This window comes from Rasamsonia emersonii (genome assembly GCF_000968595.1).
Source record: "Rasamsonia emersonii CBS 393.64 chromosome Unknown ctg1118621760019, whole genome shotgun sequence".
In the NCBI taxonomy this organism is placed as follows: Eukaryota; Fungi; Ascomycota; class Eurotiomycetes; order Eurotiales; family Trichocomaceae; genus Rasamsonia; species Rasamsonia emersonii.
In genome coordinates, this window is record NW_013563268.1 from 37,451 (window position 1) to 55,251 (window position 17,801).

The 17,801-nt window shown below is 54.7% G+C and overlaps 4 protein-coding genes across 4 annotated transcripts; 2 read left to right on the forward strand and 2 right to left on the reverse strand.

Annotated features, from left to right (window-relative positions):
- Positions 1-42: 42 nt before the first annotated feature.
- T310_2283 (uncharacterized protein) lies at positions 43-1,378 on the reverse strand (the record flags this gene model as incomplete). The annotated part of the gene is made up of 5 exons (XM_013474850.1): positions 43-66; positions 164-193; positions 397-508; positions 620-748; positions 1,026-1,378. The coding sequence occupies 5 exons, from the start codon at positions 1,376-1,378 to the stop codon at positions 43-45; spliced, it is 648 nt and encodes a 215-aa protein (XP_013330304.1).
- A 345-nt stretch (positions 1,379-1,723) lies between these two features.
- T310_2284 (Telomerase reverse transcriptase) lies at positions 1,724-6,570 on the reverse strand (the record flags this gene model as incomplete). Its single annotated transcript, XM_013474851.1, has 8 exons — positions 1,724-2,514; positions 2,671-2,987; positions 3,059-4,524; positions 4,597-4,953; positions 5,003-5,298; positions 5,359-5,595; positions 5,651-5,972; positions 6,112-6,570. The coding sequence occupies 8 exons, from the start codon at positions 6,568-6,570 to the stop codon at positions 1,724-1,726; spliced, it is 4,245 nt and encodes a 1,414-aa protein (XP_013330305.1).
- Positions 6,571-8,965: 2,395 nt separating this feature from the next.
- Positions 8,966-14,937, forward strand: T310_2285 (Rho guanyl nucleotide exchange factor; the record flags this gene model as incomplete). The annotated part of the gene is made up of 2 exons (XM_013474852.1): positions 8,966-13,711; positions 13,762-14,937. The coding sequence occupies 2 exons, from the start codon at positions 8,966-8,968 to the stop codon at positions 14,935-14,937; spliced, it is 5,922 nt and encodes a 1,973-aa protein (XP_013330306.1).
- Positions 14,938-16,687: 1,750 nt separating this feature from the next.
- Positions 16,688-17,801, forward strand: T310_2286 (Ulp1 protease family protein; the record flags this gene model as incomplete). Its single annotated transcript, XM_013474853.1, has 5 exons — positions 16,688-16,750; positions 16,907-17,020; positions 17,074-17,093; positions 17,145-17,696; positions 17,750-17,801. The coding sequence occupies 5 exons, from the start codon at positions 16,688-16,690 to the stop codon at positions 17,799-17,801; spliced, it is 801 nt and encodes a 266-aa protein (XP_013330307.1).

The following is a 17,801-nucleotide window of genomic DNA, read 5'->3' on the forward strand; positions in this document are numbered from 1 at the left end:
GGTATCTAGGATGGAGGAAAGTAGGTATTGTATTAATCACTCTTATGGGGCATGGATGGGGCGTATCTAGAATTATTCCTTTTTTTTTCTTTCTTTTTTTTTTAAACAGGGATATATATTATAAATAATTATCATTATCCAAGTGGATGGTTCTGATACGTACAGGTACCTCCTCTGCCGATACTCTGATACTCTATACTTACTGTACATACAGAAACAGCTAGGAGCTAGCGGATCCCCGTTCTGCTATTAGAGCTGTATCCCCTGCACCGCTGCCTCATATTATTAATTATTACCTATTATCTCTTCCTCTGGTCTAGCATTGTGTTGTTATTCTTCTGGTTGACTGGCCAATTCAAAATAGGTATATATCTAGCTATATATCTACCTACCTACCACTATCGCCCAGATCTCGATTGTCAGGACGTATATTTGGTTACTCGACTGGTTAGTACGACTGACTGACTCGTGTCCCTTCGCATGAGGTTGCACAGCATATGCAGAATACCTAATCATAGTCCTGATGTTCCTTCATTGGGGCTGGCGAATCATATCAATACTCCTCCTCCACCTACTACACAGATTGACTGATTGACTGACTGACTGCTGACTGACTGACCAGTCACTTCGATCATCGACTGATGATAATATTCCACCATGCCCTTCGGCATCCTCGACGACAAGAAAATGGAGCTCGTGCCGGGCACGGGTGTGTACCACCCTCCCCTCTACAACTACTCTATATGTACTGTACAGTACAGTATGTATGCTGACTTCAACAGCCATCATGGCCGACAAAGACAGCATCGACCTTCCGCCCGAATACGCGCATATTCCCCGGGAGCTGCTCAAGCATGGCCGGGGGAAGTTTGCACATATCGTGCTCGTGCCGCAGCCATCGGACGATCCGGGTGATCCGCTGAATGTACAAACCCAGACCAGACCTGTCAGGGTATAATACTGTGTATGTGTGCTGACTGTGTTGACAACGCAGTGGCCGCAATGGAGGAAAGACCTCGTCCTACTCATCATCGGCCTCTCGGCCGGCGTCGTCGGCGCTTTCGGTCCCATGCTCTCGCCCGGCTTCGTCCAGATCTCCGCCGAGTTGGCCATCAGCGTCAACACGCTCTCGCAGGCAACGGCGTGGTTGATCCTGACGCTGGGCCTGTGCGTGTTCATCATCAATCCGCTGGCGAAACTCTACGGGAAACGGCCCATCTATATCGTCGCCATCGCGTGTCTTTTCGCGAGCAGCGTCTGGGCTGCGGCGTCGAGGTCCTACTCGTCTTTCCTGGCTAGTCGTATCATCGGCGGTATCGGTATGGCGCCGTATGAGATCCTCGTCCTTGCGACGATCAAGGATCTGTATTTCGTTCATGAACGCGGTACTCGCATTGCGGCTTGGAATCTGTTCCTCATGTGCGGTATCGCCGGTGGGTCGTTTATCTCGGGATATATCATCCAGAATCTGGGGTTTCGCTGGACGTTCTGGGTCTGCGCGATCTTGTTTGGTGTCTTCTTGTTTGGTATCGTTTTTCTTGTCCCGGAGACGACGTATCGACGTGCGCCGCCGTACATCCCTAGGCAAGAAGAAGACGAGAAACATTCTCAGAATTCAGACCCGGAGAAACCAGAATCTTTCCAAGTCGAAAACGCCCAGTCAACATCTCCTCCGTCCTATATCTCGACCCTCCGCATCTTCACCGGCCGGTACACAAACGCCTCAGCATTCAAAATCTTCGCTCGCCCTTTCGTCCTCTTCTTCTACCCGGCCGTCTTCTGGGGCTTCCTCTGCTTCGGGACAACCATCACCTGGATCGTCGTCTTCTCCGTCGTCAACGGGGTGATTTTCGTCGCGCCGCCGTACAACTTCTCCATCGCGCAGACGGGGCTGATCAGTCTGAGCCCGTTCGTCCTGACCATAATCGGGGAGGTGATCTCGGGGCCACTGAACGACTGGATCTGCGTGAGCTTGACGAAAAGGAATAGGGGGATCTATGAGCCTGAGTTCCGGCTGCCGCTCATGATCTTCGTTGCTGTGCTTGGCGCTATCGGGTTCTTTGGCTTTGGCGCCTCGGTGCACTTCCAGACGCATTGGTCTGGCCCTGTGCTCACTTTCGGCCTGGCCAATATGTCCATGGCTTTCGTCTCCACTTGCGTCTTTGGCTATGTCGTTGATTGCTACCCGGCCCTCAGCGAGGAGATCTTTGTCGCTATCAATGCCCGCAATCTGCTCACTTTCGGCCTGACGTATTTTGTCAATGACTGGCTCGCCCGCGACGGCGTTTTGCTTGTGTTTAGTGTTCTGGGCGCGTTGTTCCTGTTTGTCTGTGCATTGACCATCCCGCTCTGGGTGTTTGGGAAGAGGATCCGTAGCTGGATCGGGAGGAATAAGTGGTTGCAGGAGTTTATGATGGATGAGCAGTAGGATGCCAGTATCTACTGTGAATGTTGATTGTGTGATGTATATACGTAAGTAGCAAACAGGTCTGAATATATCTGATGACGGTGTTACTGTATTCATCAGTATTGCAAATGCATGTGTTGATTGCAGACTTCAGTCAATTCGACTACATATCAACTGCCTACCTACAGAATATTTATGTTCGACCTGTATTTTCCCTGCTAGTACCTCCACCCATCAAAAACAGCATTCCCCTCGCGCATCACCCTCTTCAACAGCAGCGCCTCGCGGTCCGTCCTGGGCCTGTTCGCCCTCTGCAGCTGCGCCAGAAACCGCAAAACTGCTCCAAACTGCGTCTGCTTCCGTGCCAGGATGTGGCAGAACGCTCCCGCGCCGAGGTAATGGATCTGCGGAGGAGTGATCGTGCACTGGAACCGTATTTCTGCCGCCGACTTCTCTCGCCGCTTCGACTGGATCAGGTTCGTCGCGAACTGGATCAGGTCGCGGATCGTGCTTACCACGAGCCCCGGCGACGGACGAGCCCGCGGCCGCAGCGTCTTGATATATCGGTACATCTTGATTGCTGTCTCGACGAAGTTCGTATAGATCCCCGACAACACCACCCTCGTCGCGTTGTGCTCCGTGTCCAGGAACATGGCATGCGTCTGCAGTCGGAACGACGCAAGCACCTTCCGGTGGAATGTCCGTCCAGGCACGCGGTTCGCCTCCACCGTCAGCATGTCAGACACCTGCGCCGCGCCGTTGCCGTGCTCGCGGTCCTTGCGAATGTCCAGAGTGTGCGTCTCGATCAGATTCCCGCAGTACGGAAACCATGACCCCAGCAGGCGCGGGATCTTCGTCCCGTTCACCGTCACTTCAAAGTTGACCAGGCTTTTGCTCGCGTTGACCGAGATCCCGTACGCCGGCTGTCCGTCCATCATCGCCTGCAGGAACCGCCGTGCCAGGTCCGCCCGCGACGTGATCAGCAGAAAGTCGTCGACCAGCCTCAGCAGCAGAGCATCGTCGCAGCTCAGAAACCCCAGCACTTCTCGCTCCAGCTCCCCGTAGAAGAAATTGCACAGCAGCGCCGACAGCACTGAACCCTGCGGAATCCCGTTGCGCTGTCGGAAATATTTCTTCCCAATCTTCACCAGGTTGTTGCGCACATGCTCCTCTAGCAGATCCAGCAGGTCGTCTGCGTCGTGTCTCTTTGCTACGGCCGTGTCGACAAACACCGTATTTCGCTTTCCGCTGGCCGCGTCAGGCGTGCTGAGGATGTCGTTTGCGGCCACTGCCTTGCTCACAAACTTCCGGATCGGTTTGCCATGTCGACTCTCCTCCCCTGGCCACAGACTGTTATTGTATCCATCTGGCGGCCGGACCTCAACATGCTTCGTGACGTGGTAAGTGGCTTCACAGACGACCTTCTCGATCAGCGCCAGTAACCTGGGCTGCGGAATCGTGTCGAAGCAGGACTGAATATCCAACTTGACAAAGTACAGCTGCGGTTTACCTCCCCCCGCGCGATTAATAATCCTCTCCTTGAATGCCTTCAGCCGAGGATACATGTCGCTCACTGACTGCATGGATGACCCCAGCAGCTCCGGCTTTCGCGTCTTCTCGTAGCTGAGCATATTAAAGACGGGCGTCACCAAGGAATTGATGCTGGGACCCAGGAAGGCTTTCTTGCAACCCTGAAAGCTGCCCGCAGAGGTTTTCATCACCCGTCTCCGGAGATTGATGATCGGGCGTGCGCCAGAAGCTTTGGGCAGCAGCCTCAAAGGGCTGTAGCCCAGAGACCTCCGAGCCAAAATGCGGTGGGCTTTGTCGCGTTTGATCTCTTCGAAGAGGGACGACTTGATGTCGGCCAGCGGCTTTTCCGTCAGTTGACGCCACACATCGTGTCGAAAGTAGAACAGGCGGTTGCGGTGGACTTGTGACTCAGTCACGTAAAAATTGGAGCGGATGAGCGGGATGAGGAGAGAGTCAAAGATATAGTAGATGAACTCATGAAGAAGCTCGATGCGCTTGCGCAAGTCAGACAACGAAAGCTTATGGCCGTCTGGACTGGTAGCCTGGGATGGTGCATTTGGAGACTCCAGCCACGGAATGCAGGTAACCTAGCTAGCTTAGCACTCCATTCACGTTCATGAATGGCAGATTGGAGAGCGAACCTTCAGTCCCTTACAGACCTCGTGCAGGCTGAGACTCTCGTATCTGCTCATCCGCACAAATCGGTCGACATGCTTCATCACGATCCGCTGATTCGACTCCCCTCCCTCGCCAATGCCGAAAAAGGCGCGGGGGATCAGCCTTCGCAGGACTGCGCGGCAAAAAGCAGAAACGGAGGAAGCTGGGGTGGCATAATCTGTCAAGCAGGGCTTCATGCTAGATGGCACCGCGGTGGCCTCGGTCTGTTGAGATTGTGCCTGAGGGCCTGAATGGCCAGAAAGTCTGAGCTGGGTAATAAACTGCTCTGAATCAGAGCCCATCAAGCTCGATAGCTCTGTTTGCGATGGTTCAGGGCCTAGTCTGGCAGGTCCGATTTCCTACCAGCGGTTAGTCAAAGAAAACAAACGCAGTCATCACGCAACTCACTTCGATCGGACAGTAATGCCTCAGTAGCTCAGTGTAAGAACAGCGTTGGTGACGTTTTTGCAGCTGCTGGACCAGTGCCAATGCCTTGCCGCGAAGTCGTTTCGGCAGTTTGGTACTTTCCCTACGAGCGATTTCATCCTCTCGCAGGGTGTAGTCCTTGAATGGCTGGGTCGTTTCACGACTGTCTACTGCAGACGTGAAGACATTATGCAAGCCAAATTGCCGCGGGAATATGTACTTCATGACATGCACTGAATGCGATAGATCCGTCGACGACGGGAAGCGGTTCAGCACGTCTGCTCCTGTTAGCCACAAGCACTCGTTGGTGCGATGAAGAAAACCCTGAAGTTACGTACGAATATGCCTCAATCCGAAACGGACCTCTCCTCGCGCATTCAACACTGGACGAGCATACAACATACGCCGCCTGACGAAGATGATGCTATTTGGCTTATGCAGGACATCTGTAGACTTATCGACTTTATTGGACTTGGGTTTGGTAGAGGCTTTGCCATCTGATGTCGATACCTTCTGGTTGCTTTCAGGAGTCGGCGGTGACTTATCCACTGGCTCTAGTTCTGAGAGAGGAATTCCTGGAACGATTTCTCAGCATAACGTGGTTTGCCTTGGTCTTCATTCTACACGTACCGCTGAGTTGATAGTACGTGCCCTTATTACGGTCCAGACAACAGAAAATGCCACAGTCCAACAGCAACCTGATCATAATCTCATCTCTGCTCTTCCCCAGCAAAGCCAGAACATCGGTCCACGGAGCCTTTTTGAGGGTGGAGACATGGTGATTGGGGTATTGGAACACTACTCCGGGGATGCTGCAGGCCATGGCTCCGATATTGCGGTCCATGAACTGTCGGGCCGTCGCGCGTTGAAAGCCATGAGCCAGGAGATGTTGAGGCTTCTGATAGGACAGACCAGTGCGGTTGAACAGGGTTGCTATGACAAAGTCCACTATCTGGTCTGATCAGCTAGTTGTTTCGCAACAAGAATGAGAATGGATAAAGCTATTATTTGGCTAGACATTGGTGGGAGCGATCATCTCATCTTTACATATCTGCCAGGATACATCTCTAGATACAACAAGAGATACCTACATCATCTTGCAGGGAGGTTGGTCCAGTATCTGTGCAGAGGAGGGATCGTTCTTCAGACTGCGTGAATGCTGCAAAGTCCCGTTGTCGGGCCTGGGTAATATCCTGATTGGGTTCCTTCAAGACGCCTACCAGGGTCGAGTCCAGCAGGTCGACGAGGGCGCTGTTGTCGTCGCTGCCATGGTCCTGCTTGTCTAGACCCTCGTCAGTGAATGGCGCCTTGACGGTGCTGGTCTGCTGGCGTCCCAGCGACGCGATCCTCCGGCGTCGGGCCCTGGAAGAAGAGGGCAGCTGCTCGAGCAGATACTGCCGGAGGGTCACCACGCGTGGATAGTATCGCGACAAGACTGGATGCTGGTAGCACCCTGGAGCTGAGGGAGCACCGTGAATCCTGGGTCGTTTGGCAGGAGACTGCGGCAGACCACGGTTCTCCTTGCCAGGACGCTTTCGTTTCTTCCCCATCGCGAACCTTGGTCAAGGGTCAGCCTGGGGTGGAGTGAAAAACGCCATGGTTAGGCGTGGAGGAAAAGAAGTAGCCAGACCAGCTTGCAGCAGTTGCCAGAGTGACTGGACAGTGCAATTGAATTGTCTGGGAAGTGCAGTCAACAAGGATCTCGATTCGCGTGGTGCTTGCGGGACGCGTCTGGAGTCGCGCACGCGTCGGCAATGGCAACCATCAAAGACACCAACGCTCAGCAAACACATCACCAGGGTCGCAATCCAGCCATCCGTTCATTTCCAATGGTTCACGTCATCATGACAATATCACTATTATATTCATATTATTAATGTGATGGCCGAATTACAATTCCAATTTACGCGACGACTCCGGCGCACAGACACGGGAAGGCGTTCCGAAGCTAAGTACTCTACTCCGTACTCCATCCTCCGCATCGTCTCTTCAGATCTCATTCTCCATGCTTATTCACTTTGCTGTGAAGTCCAGTCCCAGCTGTCCGGGTCCTGTGCGTCTACATCGAAAGCGAGAGACCGAGAGATTAACGCAAGTCTTGATGCACACAGCCTCGAGGAGTCCAAATGGGAAATCCTTCCGCGCGGGACGTCCGCGGGACCCTGCGTCATGGACTCATGGCAGCCACATTTGGCTTTGAGTTAGTTCCTGGGAACATTCAGGAACTTCCCAGGAACGGGGGTTCAGAGGACGTCATGATGACACATGATCTGAGTTACGCCAGGAACCGCACTCCATGTGGCTTGTTGGAGCCATCCGGCCCCATTCTGGATCACTGTTGGGTGGAGAATGGCGTCGGATGCAGGGGCTAACGTTTGGAGTCAGAGATTTTTAATTTTCTCAGAGGAATAGCATCGTCTAAAGGATTGTATGCAGCTGACACATAGGATGGTGGCGACAGCCGTGTCGCTGACGGATCAGACGGGAAAAAAGCAATGGTGAACTATTGACTATACGGAAGCGGTGATTTGAAACAGCGTCCCGGAATCCATTCCGGAATGCTGGCTCGATAAAAAAAAAGATTTTACAGAGAAAAGAACTGATGGACTCTGGTATATATCAGAAACGCTATCTTGGTCTACAAACCTATCTCGTCCATAGATCTACGGAGTAAGCCACGGGCCATCCATCTGCTGTCCGTCCTCTGTACTAGTTAGTAGCTGGTTCCTTGAAGATCTTTTTTCTTGACCAGTCTCTTGTCTGGTGCACCATCTCTGGATCATGGTCAGTGCTTAGAATGGTGCGAAACTCCTCCCGTCAGAGGATCATCGCAGATCGAGCTTAGCATCCCCACTTGTGCCTTTGAAGACTGAAGAGTCGCTGCGATAGCCATCCATCTCATCGCAATCTGCGGGTGATGTGTTATTTTTATCCCAGCACGGCGATCTCTAGACAGTGGGCGCGCTAGGAGTGCCCAGCCTTCTCTCGACAGAACTACGCACCACACCGAATTTTCTGCTGAATTTTTTTTCTCGTTGAGAGAATAAAAAATAGCAATAAAAAATAGCCAGGTGCTAATTAGTGTCCACGCTGCAGAATCTTCGATTCCTTCACCTGGGGCAGCCTCGAACGCGGATTGGCTGCTGCCCGCAAGGCCAGAATCTTCCTGCCTCAGGCCGTTGCTGCTCCACCGCTCTTATCTCTGTGAGGAATCCGCAATTTACCAAATCCCCGATGGGCTAATGTCGCTGCGTCACTAGTTAGCTAGTCGCTGGCCACGCCAACTCAGCAGCGACAGCGTGCGATCTATCAACCCGCCTACCACGTCGCTCGCTCGCTGCCAGGCTGCGTCGCTGTCCAACGGGCTGCTGTTCCGGCCACAGCCAGAACCGCTCTCGCCCACCGCCTGCCAACCGCCTCGACAAAGAAGCTTGCCGTGGGACAAAACGGAATCCAGAGCACCACGTCTATTAGCCGTGTCGACGTATCGCCGTATCGCCTATCGACCCCAGCCCCAGAACCCTATCGCCCGCCGTGCCCGCTGCTGGTGTTTCCTCAGGCTCGCCCTCTGCCTCCCCCAGAAGAAACACTCTGACGAGAATAGTCAGGCATAGCGCGTCTCTGCGGACGTCCCGAAAGCCTAGTCGACTACCAGTACGACGTCAGGCGTGGGTGGCCGATTGCTGTGCTTCGGAGCTGGCGAGCTAGCTTCGAATATGCCGGTCAACCCAGGCGCCAACGTCATGCCCGCCTGGTAGCCAAACTTGACCAATCTGCGACACCTCGCTCTCCCTTTTGCCTCCCCCTGGGGAGTGTTTCTTGCGGCCCTGGCTGCTGAACAACGCATCGACATCCCGTCTGACCTCTGCCGTGGTGGAACCTGCCATCCCGCCCTGGCCTGGCGAGCCGACCTGAGCTCGGCCGGCCGTCTCTGTCTTGGACAAGATGCCTGACGTCGATGACGATTGCTGCTCTGTTTCCTCTGTTCAACAACAGTCTCACCCCTTCTCTGAACGACCTTCTTCCCAGCAGTCCCACCAGAACGTCCTCGCTGCTGCTGAGAGCCCCCTCGACCACGCCTCGACCGTGCCCTCTTCTTCTCCTCCTTCCCCCGCCATCCTCCTCCCGGCAACCACTTACGCCCCGCAGTCACCGCAACAACAGCAACAACATCTACACCAGCAACAACAACAACAAACACAACAGTCACTCGCCGTCGACAGCTCAGTCGCAAATCATCGCCAGACTCATCCCGACGAGCCCCCGTCTCCCGATCCCCGCGACTTTTACCGTTCTTATACCGCAGATACTGCTGACGATGCGTCCAAGACTCCTCCGCGCCTAGGTAGCATCCTGCCACCAGAGATCGAGAACGGGATGACCACGGTGACCTCTCCCCGGAGAGTGTACACGCTGTCGTCGGTGCAGTCAGATCCATCCCAGTGGCCACGCAGTTCGCAGGGCCGTCCCTATCAATTTCGTTCTGCCTCCGGAGGATCCAGCATCTATTCTGGTGACACCCCTCCGCGAACACAACCGGTTCTGTCCACCGGGGCACGAATCCGGCAATCCTCGCTCAAGGAGCTGGTGGATCGTTTCAACCAGACGGTCGACGAGGTTCCTCCCGTGCCATTGCGAACCCCTCGCACAGCCGTCAGTCCAACCAGAAGCCTAAGTGGAAGTCGTCGATCGGAGCGAGATCCTTCCTCTGCCTCTCGAAAGCCGTCCCCGAGCCGGACGTCGCAAGCCGACTCAGCGTCCCATCAGAGTCCAGATCCTCCGAGTCACTCGGTCGCACAGGCAAAGGACGGCGGGAGTGAGTCACGGCGGCCGCTGTTCGGAGAGCTCCTCACGATCGACACCACAGTGAACAACCCGGGATATGGGATACCGTCCCACGTCCGCCGTAGAGGTTCTGACAGCAGCGTTCCCAGCCCGAACCCCTTCTTCCTCGAGGCGCGAGCCGACGGAGACCCGGCCGTGTCACCGTCCTCTCCGACTGCGTGGTATTTGGGCTATACGCCGTCGCTAGAAGCCATCAATACCGGTCGCAGCCATCGAAGGTCAAGGAGTGACGCCTCGTGGACCACCTGTAAGCCCGCCGTGACGAGCGACTTAAATACCCACATGACAGTGGCTTCGCCTCCGGCCCCTTCGTCCACCGTCAGCCCGGGCGGCTCACATTCCAAATCTCGCATTCCAGTCTCATCCCAGCGCCTCAGCACTGCCTCCTCCGATTCGGGGAATTCCTCGCCGTCTACCCGGGCCAATTCGGCCACGGGCCTCTACTGCAATGCAAACGCCAATCAGGTACCTCTTGCCCCAAAAGGCAGTAGCCGGCTCCCCAAGCCCAAGTCACCCACGAGTCCTAGCCAAAGTCTACGTGTCCCTCCCGCTGTGAAGTCGCCAACGCGACGGGAAACGGGCCGTGGCCATGGCACTCCCGGTCACCTCTCTGAGAAGGGATCCCTTAAAGCATACATCACGGCACCACCGCCCAAGAAATCGCCGCCCTTGCGCAGTTCCAGACCTCGTCAACCGGTGTCCTCAGCGACAACCACAGCATCTCGCGCAAAAGTGGTGGACCGGGTGTCTCATTTCCAATCTTCGAGCCATAACGACAGCGATAGCCGGAGTTCTCGACCAACGACCCGACGGCTTCCCGAGCTGGGGAATGTTGATTTCGCAGCCCGCCGGCAGAAGATCCAGCAAGCGTTCAACAAGTCTCTCGAGGAGAACGCCAAAAAGCAGGAGGAAGCGGCCGAACGCCGACGATTGGCCAGGTTCAGGAGAGATGAGGAGATGAGATCAAGGCTTCTGCGCGAAGGGGAGCTTCGGAAAATGGAGTCAGCCAGGTCGCTCCGTAAGATGGAGTCGGCCAAGGAGCTCAATAAGACGGAGCCAGCCAAGGAGAGTGACAAGATGGAGTCATCCAGTGCATCATCCCCTGAGAAGGCGACATCGGACAACAATGCAGATGGTCCCCGCGATGACTCCGCGGCGGAGAATAATAAGGAGCTCGACACCCCCATCTCGCCGGACGAGCAGGTCACTCCAACAACGCCACACCTGACCATCGATACGACCGCTCCCTCAGTGGAGAGGGAGCCGGATGCGGTTCAGGAGCAGTCTCGCCTGGACCTCGGTGATTCTCCCACCTTGGGCCAACATGCCCAAACAGATGGTGTCCGGAATACGTCACGATCAGATGCTGATGATTCAGCTCTACCGCCGTCTTCTGCCGTGACTGCAGAGACCAATGATACAGATACTACGCACTTCGACCCGGAGCCCCAGGTGGACATGCCGCTGCCAGGGGCCTCGCACCGGACCATCCTCAGTCGCATCATGCAATTACGAGAATCGAGCTCCAGCAGTGAATGCGATGAGGATTCAAATGACGACGACAAGGAGTCCATTCAGATTATGTTGGAACCGTCTGCTTCGTCTACCTTCTACTTTGATTCCGTAGATAGTGGCGATAGCCATAACGGAGAGCTAAATGACGAACACGAGCGTGTAGCTGACGAGCAGCTGAAGAGATGGAGCATGGCCTCCTGGCCGTCTTCTTCTTTCCGAGACCAGCAATCTTTGCCCGAGAGTCACGCCGACCAGAACGAGGACGCTCTACCTTCGGCCGATCAGAGCAGCCCGGAGCTGTTCGTTTCCGGTCGAGACAGCAATCAGTTCACACAACACTGGTCGACGTTGGATCGGTATCCGTCATCTAATGACTCTCTGCATGACAGGCCCACCATGGACTCCAGCGGTGACCGGAACCAGCGCTCCCACCGCGACGATGTCCCGCCGAATCTGATCCGCCAAGGCGGCTGGGACTCGAAGCGGGTAACACAGCTGTATCTGGAAGAACTTACGCGGGGGAGATCTCGAGGATCCCTGTCCTTTAGATTGACGGAGAGATCATGGGAGCTCGCTCAGCCAGATGGAGAAGCAGAGGTAGCGTCTAAGGCGGATAGTCTGACGGATGATCCTGTCCTCGTCCCGCGCGCGGACGACTTGACGGTTTCCCACCGGCCGAGTCTGAGCTTACGAGACGACTGGGAAAGTGCCTCTCCATCCATCGCGGACTGGATGCAGGTAGCTGCGGGGGACTTGCCTCCGCCCCCGCCACCACCCAAGGACGAGGAGGGCGATTCGGTCGCTCGGGACGAGGCACCCACTCCGGTGGCACCGACTTCTGATCCAGCACCTTCGAAACCAGAGGAATCTTGGGATGGTCTTGGTCTCGCGATTCATGTGCAGCCTCCTGCAGAGCCGGTGCGAATCGCGCCCACGCCTCCGGTCCCTGATCATAGTCCTCCACCGCCTCCTATCCCGGACAAGGTCGAAGATGCCTCGTCTCAACCACCTCCGCCGCACATGGTCTCGCCCAGCATCTATGCAAGCGAACCTCCATCTAGCATCCCTCCGAGTGCTCCTTTCGGGTCCGCTGAGGACGATCAGCCAGTGAGAAGCAGTGAGGAGTCATCCTTCGCCCAAGCGGGGTTCACCCCATCTCCTGAGACGGCGGCGTCTTCTGCCACGTCCCAACATCAAGCCAGTGCCGCTGCATCCAGCGCTGAAGTCCAGGAGAGTTTATCTACTGCCGAACAAGCACGGCTGAAGAAGCGCCGGAATGTTATCAAGGAGTTGGTGGATACGGAGTATACTTTTGGTCAAGACATGAAGGTGGTCGACGACATCTACAAGGGCACTTCGAGTTCGTGCCTGGACCTCTCGGCGGAGGATGTGAGGACCCTGTTTGGAAACTCGGATCAAGTGGTGCAATTCTCGATGAATTTCCAAGATGCACTTAAGCAGGCGGCAAGGAGTGTCTACGTGATGCCCAAGTCTCAACGCTGGAGAAGTAAGCGTGGCACTAGAAGCGACCAGGCCAGCCCGCAGCCCGATGCGCAGTCCTCGACGACCAACGCAGACACGCCGAGTGTGGAGCAAGACAACCAGACATTTATCGGCCAAGTCTTCATGGAGAACATGGCTCAGATGGAGAAGGTCTACACGGACTACTTGAAGAACCACGATGCCGCCAACAAGAAACTCCAGGTGCTCCAGCGGAACCCAAAGGTTGCGATCTGGCTCAAGGAGTGCCGCGACTGGGCCTCGGATTTGACAACGGCGTGGGATCTCGACTCTCTGCTCGTCAAGCCTGTCCAGCGCATCCTGAAATATCCTCTCCTCTTGACGCAACTCATTGAGGCGACCCCCAATGACCATCCTGATCGCGCGGCGCTAGTCAGCGCTCTCGAAGGGGTCACTAATATTTCTGTGCGGATCAACGAGTTGAAGAAGCGCGCCGATCTTGTTGGCCAAGTGGTCAGCAGCCGGAAGCGCAAGGAGTCGGATGTCCGCGCCGGTCTGTCCAAGGCGTTTGGGCGGCGCACGGAGAAACTCAAGCAGCAGGTTGGTCTGTCGGAGATGTTTGAGGACAAGCAGTACGATGCGCTCTCGCAGCAGTTCAACGACAGCTTCTTCCAGCTTCAGGTCGTCATGCGCGACGTGGAGATGTACACCCGAGAAATCCAGTCGGGCATGGATCGGTTTCACGAGTACGTCACTGCGATCGAAGGGTGCATTGACGTGGCCCAGTCCAACTACACGGAAGTTGAGAGCAAGTGGCACCGGTTGAGAATGGCAGTACGCGATATCGTCACCGTTGCCTTGCCGGAGCATGTAAGTAGCAATTTTGCCCCAACCGTTGGCCGCATTCTAACGAGACGCAGATCGCAACTGTCCGCAAGAGCGTCATCGACCCGATGATCACGCTCCTCAAGCTCTATGATGGGCCGCAGAAAGTGATGCACAAGCGTAATAAGCGTTTGATCGATTACGCGCGGTTCAAAGCCATCAAGGATCGCGGTGACAAGCCAGACAAGAAAACGGCCGAGCAGGGAGAGCAGTTCACGATCCTGAACGACGCGCTGAAGGATGAGCTGCCCAAGCTCTTCTCCCTCACAGCCAAATTGATGGAGGCCTGCCTGAACAACTTCGTGGAAATCCAGGTCCGGTGGTTCAGCATGTTCCAGAAGAAGCTGTCCTTCCTGATCGACCAATTTCCGAGCGATATTGAGAGCATCGTCAGCGACTGGTCGGCCGACTTTGCCTTTGCTGATGCGCAGATCCTGTCACTCAGCCTCTGCAACGGCGCGCTTCTGTCTGATGCGGTCAATCTGGTCAATTTCAACACTCCTTCGACTGAGGCAGGGGCTTCTTCTCCACGACGACCGTCGACTGTCACGAATTCGAGTGTGCGTACTGGATCCGGAACCATGGAAAACTCCCCGAAAGTGTCCTACGATTTCAGTAACGCTGGTAGCTCGAGTCAAACCGATGGGCAGTCTCAGCATGGGCGGCGCCGGACTAACTCGTCCATGTCTGCCGTCGCTCGCGCGGCCTCCGAGATGGCGAACGGACAGGTGAATTCGGGGACAACGTCACAGGTAGCATCTGCTCGGCCAAGTACGGATACCACTCGCACGGAGCCCTTCCCGTCTCTCCCCAGACTGAGCCTCGACATGCCGTTCATGAACGACCCACTGCTGAATGATCCTGAGCACTTTGAAGCGACTATGGACGAGACTACGGCATCTCCGAACGGCCGCTATTCTGGATTCTTCTCATCTGCCATGCCCATGTCTGACTCTCCGCGTCAAGAAACCCCTCCCGAGCCAGAACAATCGAAGGACCCCAAAGTGTTGTTCCTGGCCGCCAGCCTGTACGAGTTCAACATTGACCGACCGCGACAAGAGGCCGGATACCCATATCTCACCTATGCGGCGGGGGAGATCTTCGATGTCATTGGCGAAAAGGGCGAACTGTGGCTTGCTCGGAACCAGGACGATCCGAACCGGCAGGTTGGATGGATCTGGACGAAGCATTTCGCCAAACTGTCCTCGTAAACGATTGATTTTTTCCGTTCACATTGCGACGGGCAACCGACAGCGGCGTTATTGATTACCGTGAATACTGACGTTTCCAGTTTGCTGTACAACAGCGACAACAACACGAGCGTTTGTGATTTTTCTTTTTTTTTCTTTCAGCATTTATAGGCGCATGACACGGATTATGATGAGCGCAACTAATGACCCGGTTACTGAGTGTTTTATGAGTTGATTTCCTCTGTTCACATTTCCATTGTTTGTTTGTTTGTTATTTATTCGTACCTTGATGGACTATTTGTTTTTTTCTTCTTTGATGACTTACCCTATGTGATTAACTCCCCATGTGATTATGGAAGGTGTCTGACGATCGAGGGTTGCGGTGTTATTGTTTTTTTTATCCCTTTCTGTCGATCAATCTTCACTGTTATGTGGATCGTTATCCACGTCAGTCTTTCTTTTCTTTTCTTTTCTTTTTTTTGTTCTTTTCTTCTTTCTTCTTCTTCGACATCTTGCCCAGCCTATATATCTGGCCAGGCAAGGTTGATTTGACGATTATCGTTTGTTCTACCCAGTTCCGCGATCGACCTGGGATGTATGTATGTCCTGTAGATACCCATATCATCTACGCCCGAAGAAGTCAATGAAGCTTGTGGAACTGTTTCATTAAGATGGACCTGCTCGAGTAGTTCGAAAAGTATATAGAATCATTATTTGCGATTTGAGTCCATATCTACTGTCTGCCCACGTGACGCACCAGCCACAGCGGGCGGTGGGCCAGCTGCGCCGCAGCGCCGCCACTGGTGACGTCGGCGGGCAAGCGATGCGAAACGCATTTGCCGCAAGGCAGTTGTAGCTAGCTAGCTAATTACCTAGTGTAAATCTGTCCTGCGATCGTATCGTATCGTGGGGCAGTTCTTACTTAGCCTGGCCTGGGGTTGTTATCGTCTCATCTCGTACGGAGTTCTACCTGCTCCTTCTCTCGGCGTTTCGTGCCCCGCAACTCGAGACGAAAGACACGTCCATTATTTGCCATCGTCACTCCCTGCTTCCCGCACACTTCCGCGGCCCCGACTTGGTTAACTTGACGCTTTGGGTTGGGCTGGCCTGGCCTGCTTAATTTAATCCTGCCTCTTCCTCCCTTGACAACATCACAAGCGACTGCTCTTCCGTTCGCAGTGAATCAGTGAGTGAGTGGCGCGCGTGGATTGATTGGCACCACCAGACAGACAGACAAGACAGACATCGAGACGACGTGGACGTGGACGTGGCGTGCAGAATCAAATCAAAACCCGGTGACCAGCTGCTTTGCTGGTGATAGCAGACCTAAACCGAAGCTGAGTCTGGTCTTCGTCTTTCATCTATTCTTGGACTCCTTTGGATCCGGAAGGTTGTTTTGTCACATTCCTCAATCCTGCGCGGAAGACAAGACGGCCGCGACAAACGAACGCAGGGAGCGCAGACGCGGGGCAGTTGTCTAGTTAACCCTTGGGAAAAAAAACAGGATTGATTGCATTGTTTGATCAGTGATATTCTAGCAGACTTTTTTTTTTGTACAGTACGTCTGCACTTCCATTCTACCGCCCCTGCGCTTTTTCCATATTGTATTGTGAATCGTTGCGCGCACCGAGACGAGTCAGACGAGTCACAAGGGAGTCACGTCGACAGTCATAATCTCCGCTCATCGTGTTGACCTTGACCAGCGACAGTCGCGTTTCAGACACGGAGTTGAAGTCATCAGTCAGCACTGCAAGTGGAAGCTCGGATAAGCATGCGTGAAGGGAGCAGCTTTGGAAGGCTGCAGCGAAGGATGATGGGGAAACTGGGGGAATCGGTAGGTTGCTAGCTGTCTGGCCGACGTCGATGCTCAAGCTGACGTGACGGGCTACCTTGCAGTTGCATCCTGACGATGCATATCTCAGCTGTGAGTCCATTCCTTTGAAGTTCGTGGGTTTTTCTCTGCTCAGCGACTGATTCGAACTGGTTTTAGATTATGATATCCGATGTAGGTTTCTACCGTGCACGTCTGTCCGTTCTCCAGCTGATCGCGACAGTAACGCGAGGCGATGTCCAGACGTTGAAGAATGACTGGATTACGGATAATGTGAGTGTGTTGTCGTCTGTCGCCATTGTCGGGATTGTTTGCTGACTTGACAGATCATTTCCTTCTGGGAAGAGTGAGTGCAGTGCCGTTCCAGCATCGGGTATAACCCAGCTGACTCGTCTAGATACCTCGAACGCGAGTTTCTGTCGAAATTCAAACACTCGAATATCGTCCTCCTCCGCCCCAGCATGTCTTTCATGCTCCTACAAACCCCCGACCCGCGCACCGTCCGCGACGCCCTGCCCAACTTCACCGGCACCACACACGTGTTCCTCCCCATCAACGACTGCCGGAACGTCGCCGAAGCCGAAGGCGGCACGCACTGGTCGTTGCTTCTGGTCTCCATCATCGACCGGGTTGCGTTCCACTACGACTCGCTCCCGCCAGGCAACCGCATGGAGGCGTACCAGGTGACGATGAAGCTGGGCGCGCTGCTCAACCGGCCAATCCGGTTCGTGCATCTGGACGACGCCCCCGTGCAGGAGAACAGCAACGACTGCGGGGTGTTTGTGTGTCTGAACATGCGACATCTGCTGCTGAAGCGGCTGCTGATGGCCAACTCGAACGAGAAGATCAGCATGAGTCTGGGCGGGCGGAAGGTTGATGCGAGCGCCGGGCGGAAAGAAATCCTCAAGATTATTGAGGGGTTCAGGAAAGAGGGTGCCAGACGAAGATCGTACGTCAGACACTCTTGCTGTGACATGACTTTGTACTAACTGATAGGTCTAGCACGAGTCCGTCAGAGAAGCAATCTACGAGTAGTCCGCCGAGGATCGAATGA